This window comes from Anolis sagrei, chromosome 5 (genome assembly GCF_037176765.1).
Source record: "Anolis sagrei isolate rAnoSag1 chromosome 5, rAnoSag1.mat, whole genome shotgun sequence".
NCBI classification, from domain to species: Eukaryota; Metazoa; Chordata; class Lepidosauria; order Squamata; family Dactyloidae; genus Anolis; species Anolis sagrei.
Genome location: NC_090025.1, coordinates 73,280,363 through 73,298,212, shown reverse-complemented (window position 1 = coordinate 73,298,212; position 17,850 = coordinate 73,280,363). Strand labels below are relative to the sequence as shown.

Below are 17,850 nucleotides of genomic sequence, written 5' to 3'. Positions count from 1 at the left end.
GCTAGTGAAGGAACTTCAAAAGAAAACTCTAAGAAGGATGAAATCCTTTTCTCAGAGACTAGTACAGATCAGCCTGAAGCTCAGCTACTGCCCAGAACTTAGAAATGTCTTCATTTTCATAGAACTTTTCACACCTTCTTTTAAAAATTAGATTTAAATATCTTTTGTTAGTGTATTTTTTATATGCACGCGCACATATTGATATATCTATTTGTATTACATTCATCCAATCTTAACTTATAAAGTTAATAGGTAGATGTTCTCAGAATAGAAATCCGCTGTTTAAACTGAAATATTTTGCCAGAGTGGATTTGGAGGATAAGATCCCCCAGTTTGGTCCATTGCTGCAGAATGAACAATAAACAGCTGGAGTGACTTAGGACCCTTCCACACAGTCATATAACCCAGAATATCAGGTCAGATAATACACAATATCTGCCTTGAGCTGGATTAGTCCACACTGCTAACCCCTGTGCCGGCTGGACTGAAGACCAACAGGTCTCAGGTTCGGGAGAGCATGGACGAGCTCCCTCTATCAGCTCTAGCTCCTCATGCGGGGACATGAGATAAGCCTCCCACAAGGATGGTAACACATCAAAACATCCGAGCGTCCCCTGGGCAATGTCCTTGCAGATGGCCAATTCTCTCACACCAGAAGCGACTTGCAGTTTCTCAGGTCGCTCCTGACATGATAAGAAAAAAAACCTTCACACTGCTCTATAACCCAGTTTAATGTGGATTTCATACAGCTGTGTGGAAGTAGAGAGCCTTACTCTCTATATTGTTGTTTTATGAGTATCTATTTATTTACTTGCGATATTTATACCCCGCCTTTCTCAAACCCGAAGGTAACTCAAGGCAGAGTACCGCAATTGGGTTATATCAATGGGACTTCCTAAATTGGAAGATGGTCCCCAAAGATATAAAAGGTTTGCCATGAACGAAACATGAAGCATATGCAAGCATAGTTTTTAATGTGAACTATACCTTTCTTGCTATCTTAGGCTGGATCTACACTGCTTATATTCCAGGATCCAATCCCAGATCATCTTCTTTGAACTGGATTATATGAGGCCCTTTCCACACGGCTTAATAAAATCCCACATTTTCTGCTTTGAACCAGAATATATGGCTGTATATACTCAGATAATTCAGTTCAACTTAGATATTGTGGGATTTTCTGCCTTGATATTCTAGGTTATATGGCTGTGCGGAAGGTCCCTGAATCTATGGTGCTAGATAATGTGGGAGAAACAGATAATTTGGGATCAGATCCTGGGATATAGGGCAGTGTAGATCCAGTCTTACTTTCCTGGACTCCATCCTAAACTGCCTCTAATACTGGAAGAGAACTGGTTGGGTGGGTGGGTGGGTGGGTGGAGCTTAAAGCTTTATTTTTGGCTTCTTTCTTTAGCCAGGACCAAGAGGAGGTAAGGTATAGAAGAAAAAACATCCACTTCTTGCCATCTGAATATTCTCTACCTTCTCTTCTGGATATGAGCAGAGTAGATTGATGTCAGACGATAGATGTGCCTGTTGCTTCACATGTAATTCGACTGTCTTGTGACCTTTATTTAAATCTATTTTCTAACTTTGCAAAACTAATCAAAATTGGCTTCTTCTTTTCCAAAATTCTTAGAATCACGTTATGTTTGGGCTAATGGGTAATGCAATTTGCTTATCCATTTAGAAGTAACCAGAATCTGTTGAAGTGTACCCATTTCCTAAAACTGTTTTTACAGAATCTCAAATTCTGAAGCTCAATTTTCCTTTGTATTTTATGTAATTGCCTACTTGCTTGAATTTCAAAATGCTTCTTGATACTTAGCATTCACCCTTTTAGTGTACACTCATTATTTCTTCTACACATGAAATTTAAAGAAATGGTTTGTTTTTACTCAGTATTCTTTGCTTGTAGAGATAGGATTCCAAATGAAGCCTCTTATTCACTACATAATTGGGTCATTTTGATACTACTTTAATTGTCATGGCTGCATCCTATGGAATTGTGGGATTTGAAGTTTGGCGAGGTACTGGAGAGATACAGTGTCGTCGTCATAAAACAATCCACAGTACATTAAAATTATTAAAATATTAAAAACAGTAGTTAAAACAATTAACACACTGTATGTGTGGGAGGAGCCGAAATGCCAGTTTCCCCAGATCAGCAATGGATAGGCTTGGGGAAAGATCAATTGACATAGCAAAGGCTATGGGAAAGATGAGAGGTAATTTAAAACCACTTCCTCCTACTATGGAGATGTTCTCTTAAAAAGATAAATAATCCAAATCCTGGAGGGACAATGAGAGGAAATCTCTGTGCAAACAACTCCAGAGAACACGCTGCCTTAAGAAAAGTGCTCCTGTTTCACTGGAAGGGTCTTGAGTGCAAATGACCCCATGGAAAGTGCTACCTTAAGGAAGATGCCTTAAATCTGCTTCAGTGGAAGGGTCTTGAAGGCACCACTGCCTTAAAGGATGCCTGTTTTAAAAAGTGTGCTGGTATCCTTGAAATGGGAAATGTCATTGCCTCCCCATGTGATGGGAATTAAGCGGATGGTTGAGTTAGAAGCTGGAGGAGGCAATCTTGTGTGATGGGAATGAGTAAATTTTTCATCTTCTTTAAAGACAAGAACCCCATGAAACTCCTCCCTTTCCGCCGCTTTCCCTCATTTTTCCCACTCCTTGTGATGAAGTCCGCATTGTGTTACTAAGCACTCCCTGACTCTGTTTATGAAGCATACAGCACTTTTCAAAAAGAAATAAAATAAATAGAAAATAAAGTGAACATATTTAAATAGCCATTTAATAGTCAAACTGGGTTCAGTTGAAAAATGCACACAAAAATACTTTCATCAGCAGATAAAAATTTATAATTTTGTATATACTAAAATGAGTAGAAAAGTGCCATCAACTTTAAATAAATGCAAAAAAAATCCTATATGAGAGGGGGAAAGAAACCAAAGCCTCACAGTCTGATATGAACCAAGAATGGAGTGGGAATTGCAAGGTGGAATTTAGAGAAATATAAGCAAACTAAGATGAAGAGATTTTAACTCCTTGACTTTGGCTGAGAGCCTACATTGTGCTTGTATAAAGTAAATATATGTTCATGTAGTTATGCAGTACAACACAATACTGTTGAAAATCGGCATTGTACAACTGACTGGTTATCTGTCATTGCACCTTCTTATTGTCCCACCCATTATGCAATGGAAAAATCACAATGGCTGTTTCTACAATCCTAGTCTGACTACTGTTATGCAGAAGGCACTGACACATAGTTATGTACCATAGTAGAATCCTGTTTGATTAGTCCCATTGAATCAATTGTTTGATTGGTGAATCATATACTTCTTTTTTAAGTCTCACCTTAAAACATAACACAAAAACTGTAATTTGTTGAATTAAATAGGAATACGCATTGTATTTTAAGGTTAGCAAAGACGTAATCAGCATAAAATATACAGTAATATCTTTGTATCTGAGAGAATACATACATTCCCAGACTCTGGGTGGATACACCAAATTGTTGATGATAGCAAACCCTGTTGAAATGAAAGACTTACCGCCCAATAATATCATAGAGCCATGTTAGAAAACCTAGAAACTACCTAGAAAGGATATTTTTTTTGGACGTGGATAAATGAAACCAGAGATACTCGTCCCTGGGTACATGAGGGTCTTACTGTAACAATAATAACAATAATCATAATAATCATCACAATAACAATAACAACACTTGATTTGTATTCCACCCTATCTCCCCAAGGGGACTCAGGGCAGATTCCAGCATATACAAAGGCTGGATGAAAAGTAATGCCTCCATCTTCGTAACTCCTCAACAGATGGCAGCACTGGTATGCAGCAGGTACTGGCTTGTTCAGTATACTCTCCTCTACAGTTTCCCTTTTGGCGGGACGTCTTAGCATTGAATGGTTGTGTTGTTAAAGTGTGAAGTATGGATTTCTGCACAGATGGTTGGTCAATGCGACTTAAGCAACGTGCATCATTGAATTCTTGACAGTAGAAGGTGTCACTCCAAAGGAGATTCATCAGAGAATGCAAGCTGTTTATGGTGATTTTGTTGATGTGAGTACTGTGCATTGTTGGGCAAGTAAGTTTAAAGATGTTGAGGTGGAAAATCTGACTTGCATGACAAACAAAAAGTTGGAAGTCCTTTGACAACAACCACCAAGTTTCACAAGCAAAAGATTGACAGATTGATTCAGAACGATCGTCGTATCACTCAGAGAGAAATTTCAAGCATAATTGGCATTTCACAAGAATGTGCGGGTCACATTATTGCTTTGCTTGGCTATCTGAAGATCTGTGCATGGTGGGTACCCAGGATGAGAGAACTGTGAGATGTTGATTGCAGAAACAAAGTGTTGACTTCTTCCGTGACGGCTTCAGAAAACTTGTTCATCGTTGACAGAAATGTATCCAGTTTTCTGGTGATTATGTGGAAAAGCAAATAGTGGTAGAGTACATTCTAAGGATTATTTTGGGTTTGATTTATTAAAATATTCCTATCCAAACCCAAGTAACAAAGGTGGAGGCATTACATATCATTCAACCCTCTTACATACATATACAGACACAAGGCAAACATTCAATGCCTTGAAACAATGGAAACACAAATACACAGATAATGGTAAAGGCATCTCTGGCTCTGCGGGGTGGTGCTCATCTCCATTTCAAAGATGAAGAGCCTATGTTGTCTGTAGGCACCTCCTAGGTCCTGTGGCAGGCAAGACTGAATGGAGCGCTGTTTACTTTCCCGCTGAGGCAGTACCTATTGATCTACTCACATTTGCATGTTTTCTAACTTCTAGGTTGGCAGGAGCAGGGGCTAACAGTGGGAGCTCACCCTGTCCTATGGATTCGAACTGCCAACCATCCAGTCAGCAAGTTCAGCAACTCAATGGTTTAACCTGTTGTGCCACTGTGACTGAAAACCATGGTGTCAAGAAAGAACAAACCATCAAAAATTTCAATATAAAGTAGTTTTAAAAAATACTCAAACTAATAAGTCTTCAATGTCAAACCCTCTTATTAGAGAGAGAGCACCTCTGAACTTATAGGGACTTAATTCTGAGTCAACATTGCATAGGATTTTGCTGGACATTTTACATCATGCTTTTTTTGTATACTAAATAATAATTCTGTTGCTGTTTTTTTCATTCCATACAGCAAGAAATACAACCATTAATTGCAACACCTGAGGAATGCATGGACATTTTTGACATTTTGGAAGAACGGAGAGGAGGCATTTAGAAAAAAATAACTTGGAGAAGGTAAGAAATAGATTTTAAATAAAACTATTAGGTTGTGCAGGTGAATAGAAAAATGATTTATTAGTTGGGACAGTTTAAGTTTAGATACTGGTGTTGCATGAGGAATCCAGGAAAGTGCACTTTATGTATAACAACTGTGAGTGCAATATGACCCCTATGTTTGTGGGGGATTTGTTCCTGGACTGTGGAAAAGTGGAACCCTCCTGAAATGAATTATTTCTGGCAGAAGTATACCATAGAATCACATTGGTAGATCTAGAAAATGACTAGAAAAAACACCTTTCTAGGGCTGGATCTACACTGTCATGTAATCCAGATTGTCTGCTTTGAACTGGATTATATGAGCCTACACTGCCATATAACCCAGTTCAAAGCAGGTAATCTGGATTTTATATGGCAGTGTAGATCCAGCCTAGGTCTTCTTTTGACCCCCTTCTACACTGCCATAAAAATCCAGATTATGTGTTTTGAGCTGGATTATATGACAGTGTAGACTCATATAATCTAGTTCAAAGCAGATCATCTGGATTATCTGCCTTGATAATCTGGACTATATATATATGGCAGTGTAGAAGGGGCCCTTGTGATTCTATAGTAATATGCAACAGAAGTACACTGTCGTAGAAAATGAACATTTTTTGGATGCTGATAAATGAAATTGCAGGTATTCATCCACGGATATGGAGGCTGGTTCCATCTGGTTTAAGCTTCTGGTGGACAGCCAAAACAGTACTGTTCTGCAAGGCATTCAGTGTTTGATTGTTTTAGTTGTTTCAAACTGGATTCTTGAAGTATTTTTATATGGCTTTTAGGAGTGTTTAAAAAATATTTTAATCGGCTTTTTAAATGTTTTTATCTTTGTATTGTTTTAATTGGTTTTTATTTGTTTGTTGCTTTGGGATTGGGAGGCGAATCAAGAATGCTTTAAGCAAGCAAACAAAAAATCTGGCAGAATACCATTTCTGGTGTATTATATTATTCCTTACATGACATCAATTCACCCTCACTCAGAAAAGCCTCCCTGCAAGAATGTACTTAAAAAAAACACAGTTCCCTCAAATACCAATAGGAATCATTACTGAATGGAAGCCATGTACTGTATGCTAGAATATTTTCCGTAGGTAGAAATAAATTCATTTGAGGCATTTGGAATCAAGAATCAAGCTGCATTGGATTTCCACATTTTATAGATAGAAAACATTTATATAGATGGAGATATATTTATTTGTTTATTTATTTACTATATTTATACCCCGCCCTTTCTCACCCCAAAGGGGACTCAGAGTGGTTTACAAGTACATTCAATATATTATATAATTAGCATAGCACAAAGAATTAGTAATATTATGTGTAATATATAGTATATAATTAATATTATTATATTGTATTATTATTAGTACTATTATATTCTACATATTCTACATATCAGAATTATATGTATAATATATAATATATAATTAATATTATATTGTATTATTATTAGTATTATATTCTACATATTAGAATTATATGTATATTATATATACATTTAGGAGCCCCCGGTGGCACAGTGGATTAAACCGCTGACCTGCTGATCTTGCTTACCAAAAGGTCGCAGGTTCGAATCCGGGGAATGGCATAAGCTCCTGCTGTTAGCCTCAGCTTTTGCCAACCTAGCAGTTCGAAAACATACAAATCTGAGTAGATCAATAGATAGTACTTTGGTGGGAAGGTAACGGTGCTCCATGCAGTCATGCCGGCCACACGACCTTGGAGGTATCTATGAACAATGCCAGCTCTTTGGCTTAGAAATGGAGATGAGCACCAACCCCAGAGTCAGACAGAACTGGACTTAATGTCAGGGGAAACTTTTACTAACTTATATATACATTTGTATTATATTATATTCTACAGATTATATTCTAAAGATTCTATATATCACCTCCAGTTTTAAATCTTTGGAGCTTAGTGGAAATACATGCTGCCTACTCTGGGTCATCACAGTAATACAAATGCTTTGCTGCCATATTTCTTTCAAGTTGTGAATTCCTTTGCAATAATTTTGTTTGTTTGCAGAGATATGAACCAGAGCACTGAGCACATTAATTCCAAACAAGTGGATACTTTGCCGCTGCCTATCTAGCCTCTGTATATTATTATACTGCTGAAATTGATTGATGCCATTCATTATTTGATATGCCTTTTCAGCCTGAGGGTTTGTTTTCTGATGGCCTAACTACTGCGGTTCTATCTCTTTAGACAGATATGTCTGTTGTCTACTGTGTTGTTTTTCAAGGGCACTGTTCTGTTTTCTCAATTGCTGGTAGCTTCTGTCTGCTTTTGTCTACTTCTGAGCATACTTGTAGCTTTATTCATTTTTTATTGGTGTGGTTTGGAATCTAAATAGCCTACATTTTCTTCTGCTATATAAAATGAATGTTTTCTTTGTTTCATTGCCTATCAGCCTCTTTCCTTTCACTGTCTTAATGCCTTCTTATCCTTTCTTTCTGTGTACATTCATCCAGATGGTACATTCACCCAGAGCCCCTGGTGGTGCAATGGGTTAAACCCTTGTGCTGGCAGAACTGCTGACCAAAAGGTCAGTGGTTTGAATCTGGGGAGCGGGTTGAGCTCCCGTCTGTCAGCTCTAGCTTCTCATGCTTGCAGTTTCTCACATCGCTCCTGACACACACACACACCCAGATGGTTAGGAGAAACAGAAAAAAAAATACAGAAAGAAGTTATCTGACTGCATATTTCTCCTATCACACTCACATATATGAGCGACTATTGATCTTATATTGTCTTTTTGCACATTAGCTGTCAACGATGTAATATTTCTGTGTACTGTGGCTGGAGAGCAGGGCCTCATGTCTGTCACCAGCTGCTGTCATCGTAGCATAATAGAGAAAAGACATTCAAGATGCTGCAGATTCATTTCTGTGGGTCATTTCTGGGCCACACTGCAGAACTGCACGTTTCTTTCATAAAAATCGTAATTTGGTGTACATGATCGCACTTGTTGAATGCTGGGGAGGAATCTGGAGTTGGAAGAAACTTTGGAGTCTGATATTAGAACCTGTTTCTTGTGGAAATTCATACTACAGAACTTAATTTGTATTTAAAAGGTATATGCAGCATCTGATATATTTATTTACTTATTTACAGTATTTATATTCTGCCCTTCTCACCCTGAAGGGGAGTCAAAGTGGATCACATAACATATATATGGCAAACATTCAATGTCGTTATACACTGACAAGACAGACATCTCTCTCTCTCTCTCTCTCTCTCTCTCTCTCTCTCTATATATATATATAAAGCTTTCCCATCTTCAGCATATTGGAGGCTGTGCTCAGTAGTTCTGACCACGAGGGGGTGCTGTTGCTCCATTTTCCTTGCCGAAGAGCTTTGTTCATAATCTTCCTCCTTGATTGAATCACCGACATTTTTCTGGCATTTCTTTATGGGTACTCTAAATACCTCCCCGCTTAAGTGGTACCTATTTATCTACTCACATTACTGTTTTTGAAACTGCTAGGTAGGCAGAAGCTGGGCTAAAGGAGCTCACCCTGACCTGGGCTTCAAACTGTCAACCTTTTGGTTGGCAAGATTTTCTGCTGCTGGTGGTTAACCTGCTGTGCTAAAGCCAGTTAGCAGCTAATTTGACACCTCTGGATTGTCCTGTCTGATATAAATACTAGTTTCCTTTTGTGAGCATCAGCCTGGTCAACCCAGCAGTGTCTTTACTCTGCTGCAACCAGGTTGTATCCACTAGGTTCAGCTATACTGAAAGAAAAAACACAATCTTCAGATCTTTTCCTTTATCCACTATTTGCACCTTAAACACCCTTTTTGTTCTGACTACTGATTCCCTCATTCTCTGGCCTTACTCATTTCTTCGAACCTTGGGCCCTTGGTATCCATTTGAGTTGGGTTTCAGGACCAGCCATGGGTACCAAAATCCATTAATGCTTAATTTCCATTATACGCAGTGGTTTAGTAAAATGGTGTCACTTATATTAAATGGCAAAATCAAGGCATGCTTTTTGATATTTTTTTCCAATATTTTTCAAGTTATGGATTGTTGAATTGATGGGTACCAAATAATAATAATAATAATAATAATAATAATAATAATAATAATAATCTTTATTTATACCCTGTCACCATGTCCCCAACGGGGACTTGGGGCGGCTCTGTAGGTACAGAGGGCTGTCTGTACTCCTCTTTGTCTCAGTCTCTTACACTTCCTTCCTTTTTTTTTTTTTTTTTTTTGGTAGTAATTTCATTTTCTGTACCCTTTCCGCTGGTATTAAACCTGTTATGCCTCTGGCTTACTCCTTTACCCTTCCATAATTATCCCTCGCTCTTACTATGGTCCATTTCTGCTTCTATCTGATCAACCTCTCACCTCTGTAAATAAAGGTAAAGGTGTCCCCTGACATTAAGTCTAGTCGTGCCCAACTCTAGGAGGTGGTGCTCATCTCCATTTCTAAGCCGAAGAGCCGGCATTGTCCATAGACACCTCCAAGGTGATATGGCTAGCATGACTGCATGGAGTGCCGTTACCTTGCCGCAGAAGTGGTACCTATTGATGTACTCATATTTGTATGTTTTCAAACTGCTAGGTTGGCAGAAGCTGGGTCTAACAGCGGTACTTTTTCCCTAACTTGTTCTGCTACACACACACACACCATCTTTTCTTATTTTGAACCCTCTTGTATTACTAAGCTTTAGTTGGTTAAGAGTTATTGTTATTTCTTCTTTCCTTGTTTTCTCCAATCCATGCATTTCCCCCCTTTAATGTAAAATGTTCAGTGCATGTTAGCCTTGATAGAGCAATTGTATTTGTTCCCCTCTTCTTTCTTTGGCTTCTGGAGAGGTGAGCAGCTGGCATTTGCTAGTTAATATAATGAAACACAATTATGCAATTCAACCTCATCATTCCCGTGCTCATTTGTTTTGCTTTATGGTGGTATAAACCAAAAAAGCAGTGACTTTTTGCATTGTTTATGACAGCTAATCACACTTCCAGAGCTGAGTAAAAATGTAATAGAAATAGGCCGGAGCTTTTGTGCCTTGCACATTGTATTTCTCTAAACAATGCTAAGATCCAGCTGACATCATTTGTTAAGCAAACAACGCTGATACAAGAGTGCAGTCTAACCACGGCAAGCTGGACGTCCATGATTTATCTGTGTAAACCTGTTGTGCTGTACATTTTGTTTCAGTTACACTTATCAAAAGCATGGCTACAGATGAAAGAGATACAGAACACAGTGTTCTACCTGAGGGACTGGGTAGCGAAGCTGCAGGTACTGAAAACACAAAATGTGTGCCTTGGGATGCAAATGAAAGAGACAGAATCTGTTACGCTTTTTCTGAGCTGCTTTTGTGTTAGTCTTCTCTGTGCTTGATTATACAACCAATGCTGTGAAGAATAGCAGCATTTGAGAAAAGGAAGAGATGCTGTTGTGCCTTATAAAAAAACCAGGAGGTATATTACGTGGGCTACATTTGCAAATGTAGTTTCTGCAACCACTGGCTGCATTGCTCTTGTATTATCAGAGGCTCACAGACCATTCCTTTGCATATAGATAGCCTTAGGATCAGTCCTTGGCGCTTCTGGCAAACTCTTCGGTCTGAAAGCCTACTTACTGCCAATCATTGTACACCGGAGTTGGGGAACCTTTGGCTCTCCACATGATTTTGATCACAACTCCTCCAGTCACTTGCCATTGACCATGTCACCTGGGAGTTGAAGTCCCAACATATACTTCAAGACTCAAGAAGGTTAAGTGTTCTGTAGACAGTACTGATAATGATTTGACCTTCCTATGTCCCCAGGGGCAAAGAATCCATAAGTGTCAAGGTATACCGCGATTGGTTTATCTATGTCCTGACGTCTCATTGAATTATCTACTTTGATGTCATATTTATTTATTTACAGTATTTATATCCCGCCCCTCTCACCTCGAAGGGGACTCAGAGCAGCTTACAAGTTATATGTACATAATATAATAATATTATTAGCATAGCACAACATTAATATTATATATTACTATATTATACTATACCACTATACTGCAATATTATTAGTAATATTATATGTAATATAAAATTACAATTATTACCATAGCACAATATTACTATATTGTACTATACCACTATACTGCAAGATTATTAGTAATATTACATGTAATATAAAATATATAATTATTATATTATTATATTGTCTTACAATATTGTGATCAATATTTTATGTACATACAATATATTATAATTATTATCATAGCACAATATTGCTATATTGTACTATACCACTATTCTGCAATATTATTAGTAATATTACATGTAATATATAATATACAATTGTTATATTGTATTATTAGTAGTATTATATTGTATTACATTATAATATTATTATCAATATTATATGTATATACAATATATTAACTTAACATTATAAGTTGCAAATCCGGTGGCAGGTGACCAGGTGCTATTGGCCATTCAGAAGGTTTGTACAGTTGAAACATAAAGGCAATTAACTATTTTTTCTTCCAAAATCCCAAATAAGTACTGCTTATATCCCATGGAATTTTAAATAATACATGGATGTTCCAGATCTGTTGAGCAGCTACAGACATCCAACACTTCATCCTTAGGATATCATACCTCATAAATACTTTCATCAAGAGTATTTAATGTAAACAATATTGCCAAGCTGATTCCAGAGGATAAGTTATAAAATGACTCACATAGACCAGTTACAAAAGCTCTGAGGTTGCTACATAATAAATTAAGCACTCCACATAACACAACTCACATTTTCATATAACAAGAGAAAGGAAGGTACTCTAGAAAAAGAGTACCATTTTAATACGGATTCTTTTTGTGGCTTAGCAAAGAGCTACAATAAACTTGGATGATACAGGCAATGGGTGTTCACACATGAAATGGCTAGAATTTTAAGTATTTCTGAGTTTAGCACAATGTTCAACTTGTATTGAAAACAGTGGGAAATAAAGATTTGGGTGAGAAAGGAGATGCTTGCCTTGAAGGAGAACACAGCTTCTCTAAAGAAATCAACCTCACTACCAAAGGAAGAGGGATACAGGAAGCACACTTAGCAAAAGAGACACTTCGCTGTTACTGATGTGTAAGTAAGGCGCTAGGAGTGAATTATTGATGCCCTGCTTACACTTGATTCATGCAAAGGGTTGGAAGAAAAGCTGCAGCCTCTTATAAGATTTGTGCCAGTTCAATAGCTAGTGGCGTAGCCCAAGGGCAAAGCATAGACCTTATATTGATGGGAGCAGGACAGAAATAGTTTTGATTTCACTTCTATCCCTTTTAAACTGGTAAGAACATAAAGTTGCTTTCCTGGAACAGATAAAAAATATTAGTCCAGGGATGACTTTCCAGATGTTCTGTGACTGTAGCTCACATGATCACTCCCCATTGGCTACTGATGACAAAAGTTGCAGCCTGACAACATCTGCTTTAGTCCATAATTTTGCTTCGCAGAGTTGACAAGATATTTCCAGAAAGCCCATAAGTAGCTATGAAAGCAGTAACTACATCTGAGGTAGCTCCTCAGGGTTTGGAAGACCTGAAGGAATTCAGAAAGTCTTATCCACACACACACAAATCTAATCCTAACTGTATTCAGAGAATCACTGCTTTTGAACATGGAAGTTCTATCTATATAAATAAAAATGTAATGTTCGTTTGTGGGATTAACATAACTCAAAAACCACTGGACGAATTGACACGAAATTTGGACACTACACCCCTAACAGACCAACGAGTTATCATCACTCATAAACCCCTCCCAAAAATAGCGGAAAGGACTTAAAAACCCAAAAAAGCTAAATGACAATACAGCGCATGCGCAAAAGTGACAGCTCCCAGCATCCCCTAGAGCAGGCCCTTTAGGGGAGGAGGATATTCCAAATGCACTGCTTCCAAGCTGCAAACTTGCTTCTCCTTGGATTTCTTTGAGAGCATCCCAATCCCTGCATAGTTCCTATTTCCTTTTCCTGGACTGCAACTCCCAACAATCCTCCAGATAGATAAATTAAATAGAGATAGGTAGGTAGATAGACCAATCAATCAGGAGGACTGCTGGGAGCTGCAGTCCAAGAATAGGTAGAGAAGGAAGAAAGGAGAGAAAGAAAAAGGGAGGGGAAGGAAGAAAAGAGGTAGAGAACGAAAGAAAGAAGGAAGGAAGTAGAGAAGGAAAGAAAAAATGGGAAGGAAGGTAGAAAAGAAAGAAAGAAAGAAAGAAGGAGGGAAGGTTGGCCACAGCAATGCCTGGCGGGTACAGCTAGTATCTATATAAATAAAAATGTAATGTTTGTTTGTGGGATTAACATAACTCAAAAACCACTGGGCAAATTGACACTAGATTTGGACACAATACACCTATCAGGCCAATGAGTGACCATCACTCATAAAAACACTGAAAAACACAGCAGAAGGGACTTAAAAAGCGCATGCGCAAACCCACATAAATACACAAACACACATATACACATATACACAAATACACACACACACAAAACATATATACAGACAGGGGACAGCTAGTGAATATATAAATTAATAGTCACATTGATCTCTTCTGTAAGATTCTGTATAATTCCCTTTTTAAAAAGTGCATGCTCATGGTATTTTGGGCAGATGTCCATAAATTAGCTGTGTGAAAAATTACATTTCACACTTCCCCTAATCTATTGCCAATGAGATCCTGAGATGAGTTAAAAAGTTAGCATTATGACAAAGAGAGAAGAGTATTTCCCACTGTTTTATTATATTATTTTTTAAAAATCCATAATCCACTTTGGTGATGCTTTTGTTAGGCTAACCAGAAGGCTTATGGTTGAGCTAGGTGTCTTCAAAAATGCAGGAATAACTGTGGTGACCATTATACAGGAAGCTGATTTTCTGGAAGGTAAAGTGATCTAAATTGGCTTCTGTTGGCATGATTGCCTGCCTGTGACATCTAAATCTTTCTCCTGACTTGGCATCAGAAGGTATTCCTGGGAAGATGACTGAAAACTCTGCCAAAGTAAGGTTTTCGCTTCGCTGGGCAGAGTCAGAACAGATCTCAAAGGAAGATGGCACAATAGAGAACTGGAATTTTATGGCTTTCTATGCCTTCTGCCTCTGGTCTCTCCCCATTTCTCTTTTGTGTCGAGTGATGGGGACTGAGCTTTCTGCCTTCCTGAACACACTGTCATTGTAACATCCAAACCCAGAAGACCTGCAGGTTTATGGCTTCAAAAACATTACTTTTGTTCCTGCTGGATTTTTTTATAATCCGCCAACTATTCATGCCAGTGAGCTAGAGTAATGTTTTATACCATTCTGATAGAGTTATAAATGTTCACTTGTGATTTAAAAAAATAGTCAGCATAGTTGCGCCTGCATTTTTCAAGCAATATTTATTTATATCCCACCTTATTTCAACAGAGAAAAAAGCAGTATACCTGATTCCCCTTCCTCCGTTTATGTTTTTGAGATAGGTTAGGTTGAGCAAACAATGTGAATCTAGAAGCAAACAATGTAAATCTAGAAGTCCTAAGGCCCAGTATTTTAACTAATACAGTGTTCCTTCACTATATTGTGGTTTGCTTATTGAGGAGTTACTGTTTCGCAGGTCCACAATAAGTGGGGGGGGGGGTCTCTGCCCACTTGGCAGCGGCCTCCTCCTCTTTGCCGAATCTGCTGCTCACCGCCTCGGAGGCCCCTTGAGCTCCGTTGACGGCACTGCCAGACTCGTCTGAGGCCTCAGCCCAACCTGACAGTGCCATCAACTTGCCCAAGGGGCCTCCGAAGTGGCAAACAGCAGACTCGGCGAAGAGGACGAGGCCACTACTGAATGGGGACATTCTGCCCACTCAACAGTTGGCTCATCCTCTTCGCCAAGTATGTTGCTCGCTGCCTCGGAGGCCCCTTGAGCTCCATTGACGGCACTACCAGGCTGGGCTGAGGCCTCAGACCAGGCCTCAGCCCAGCCTGGCAGTGCCATCAATGGCACCTAAGGGGCCCTTGAGGCGGTGAGCAGCAGACTCGGCGAAGAGGACGAGGCCGCTGCCAAGTGGGCAGAGTGTCCTGAAGGATTTTCACTTATCGCAGGTGGTTATTGCTGTTGCCTTCTAGTCAACAACAATTTATGGTGGCCCTACCATAGGGTTTTCTTTGCAATATTTATCCAGAGGAGTTTTACCATGATAATCATATAGACCATTATTCCTATCCTCCCTACTTTTTTACACAGGAGAAGAGATCGTACAAGCACTTACTTGCAGAAACATGATGTTAAGTGTTTGTTTACACAGTATTTTCCAAGGCTGAGGCCATACCTGGTAAAAGAGCATACGATCAAACCTGGCTTTTCCCCTTATTTACCACCATTACCATCTTATACTTTTCTTAACCACTAAAAGGTTCTTGGACAGTGAAATAAAAATAATAAAAATAACAAGAATAAGCAGGGCCACTCAGTAGCTGACAGGTGGGCAGTGCATTCTTGCAACCCTAGCTTTCTGCAGATGTTCCATTGGCCCAGTAGATGGATCGGTGCTAGAGGCAGTGGAAGGCGAAGGATAGCCAACAGATTCAGCAGGTTTAGATGCCGTTGTAAAAGTTCTGTCTCTTTACATTTGCAACTTGTGTGGGTTTGTGTTTGCTTTGCTGTGATAATTGCTGCAGTGTTCTGACGTGAAGTTATTTGCGTGATGAGAATAATTTCAGAGTGTTGAAGTGTGTGTCCTCAGATTAACTGCTTCTTCATTTCCAGGTGTTATTTTTCTTCCAACAAGGCTATACACTACTGATCAGCAGTTTTTATTTCTCTGGTTATATACTGTGAAATAAAGTGACAGTGGAATGTATTTGTGGCCATCTGGCAGGTATGAGAAAAGTAATAATGGAGGAAGATTAAAGAGATGCCTTCATTAATTAAACAAGGAAGTTAAGATACCAGATCTCATTTCTGTAAAATACCATTAATAAGAATTATGTCAAGAGTTAAGATGCAAGGTTCAGCATTAACAGTGGAGGCTGCTTTCTCTGCTAGCAAGCTCTGAAAAGTATTTTTAAACTTCAGACTATCTCTGGGCCCATCCAGACAGCCATATAACCCAGAATATCAAGGCAAAAAATCCCACAAAATCTGCTTTGAACTGGGTTATCAGAGTCCACACTGTCATATATTCCAGTTCAAAGCAGATAATACGGGATTTTATTCAGCTGTATGGAAGAGACCTCTGGTTCCCCCAACCCAGGATACTATACAGTAACTGCCAGAGAACCTATTTTCTTTGCCTATTGCTTGCCCATATGGGTAGATACTGACCATGCAGGTCTTACTATATGTTGCACTCCAGGACCGGAAAAGCCCTCTGGTTCTAAACATACGTTGAATAGGTAAAAACAATCCTTTTATTGAAGATAATTTAAAAGCAGGAAAAAAGAAAGCACTTTAAAGAAATAGGTAGATCCAATTAGGTAAGGTAAGCAGGAACAAAATAGTCCAGGGTATAGTTCAGCAAAGTCCATTCAAACAAACTCCACATTTCTCTAATATAATCCAGAAAACCAGGAAACATTAATCCAAGGCATGAGTATGCAATCATAAAATACAGGAATCAAAACATAAAACAAGAAATACTTAAGCATGAATCTTCCAAGCAAGGTTTCCATGAAACAAGGACGAGAACTTAACTTGATTCTAAACGATGCTTCATCTGACTACATTTCCCATATTTGGGACTTTTATCCCCTCGTTAAGCTATTCCACACACTCAGAAATTGGTATCGCTTTAATTGAGATTTTTTTTCTGTCAGAGCCTGGCAGAACGACAAAGGCACTTTTCGGCCAGTCTGTTTTGACTAATCTCCTGCCTTCTATCTATTTGCTCATTAACTTCTGCAGGTGCCAAGTTGTTTTTAACCCCCAAATCCTGGGAACTCTCTGGTAGAAATTCAGGGAGTACACCATCATCCCCACACCCTTCAGGGACATTCTCATGGGAAAGTACACTTTGAACAGGGGTCTCCAGGTCATTCTCTGCATCAGTCTCACTGACCAAACCATTGCCATCTTGAAACTCATTGACATCACTCCCCACATCCAAAGCACCCTGATCATGGACAACAACCACAGGCTGAGCTCCAACACTATAGAATCAGCACCCAATTAAGCATGGGGTTCTCTTCAACTTCCAGTTGATTCGACATTTCCCATCCTTCTAATCCAAATTGACCCCTTTCCTGTTTCTTTCCATGGCTGGAGGACAGAGGTGGGTGAGCGAGACAGATAAGGATCCCTGCCACTATAGCCCACGAACGGCTCCCATCTGAATGACATTCCATGATCATGTGAAAATGGGAGAGTAGATATCCAGCCTACTTGCTCAGGGCCCTTCCACACAGCCATATAACCCAGAATATCTGTGTTGAACTGGAATATCAAGAGTCCACGCTGCCATATAGCCAGTTCAAAGCAGGTAATGTGGGATTTTATTCAGTTGTGTGGAAGTGCCTCAGTTGCTCACCC

General features: G+C 39.0%; 1 protein-coding gene across 2 annotated transcripts in view; it reads left to right on the top strand.

The window, feature by feature from the left end:
- The window catches only part of CRACD (capping protein inhibiting regulator of actin dynamics), a 177,412-nt gene that overhangs the window by 72,575 nt on the left and 86,987 nt on the right, over positions 1–17,850 (top strand). For both annotated transcript variants that reach the window (XM_067468757.1, XM_060778544.2), the window contains exons 2-3: positions 5,197–5,300; positions 10,514–10,597. In XM_067468757.1, coding sequence (XP_067324858.1) covers positions 10,531–10,597 — 67 coding nt within the window. In that variant the 5' untranslated portion in view covers positions 5,197–5,300; positions 10,514–10,530. The remainder of the gene's footprint in view (positions 1–5,196; positions 5,301–10,513; positions 10,598–17,850) is intronic.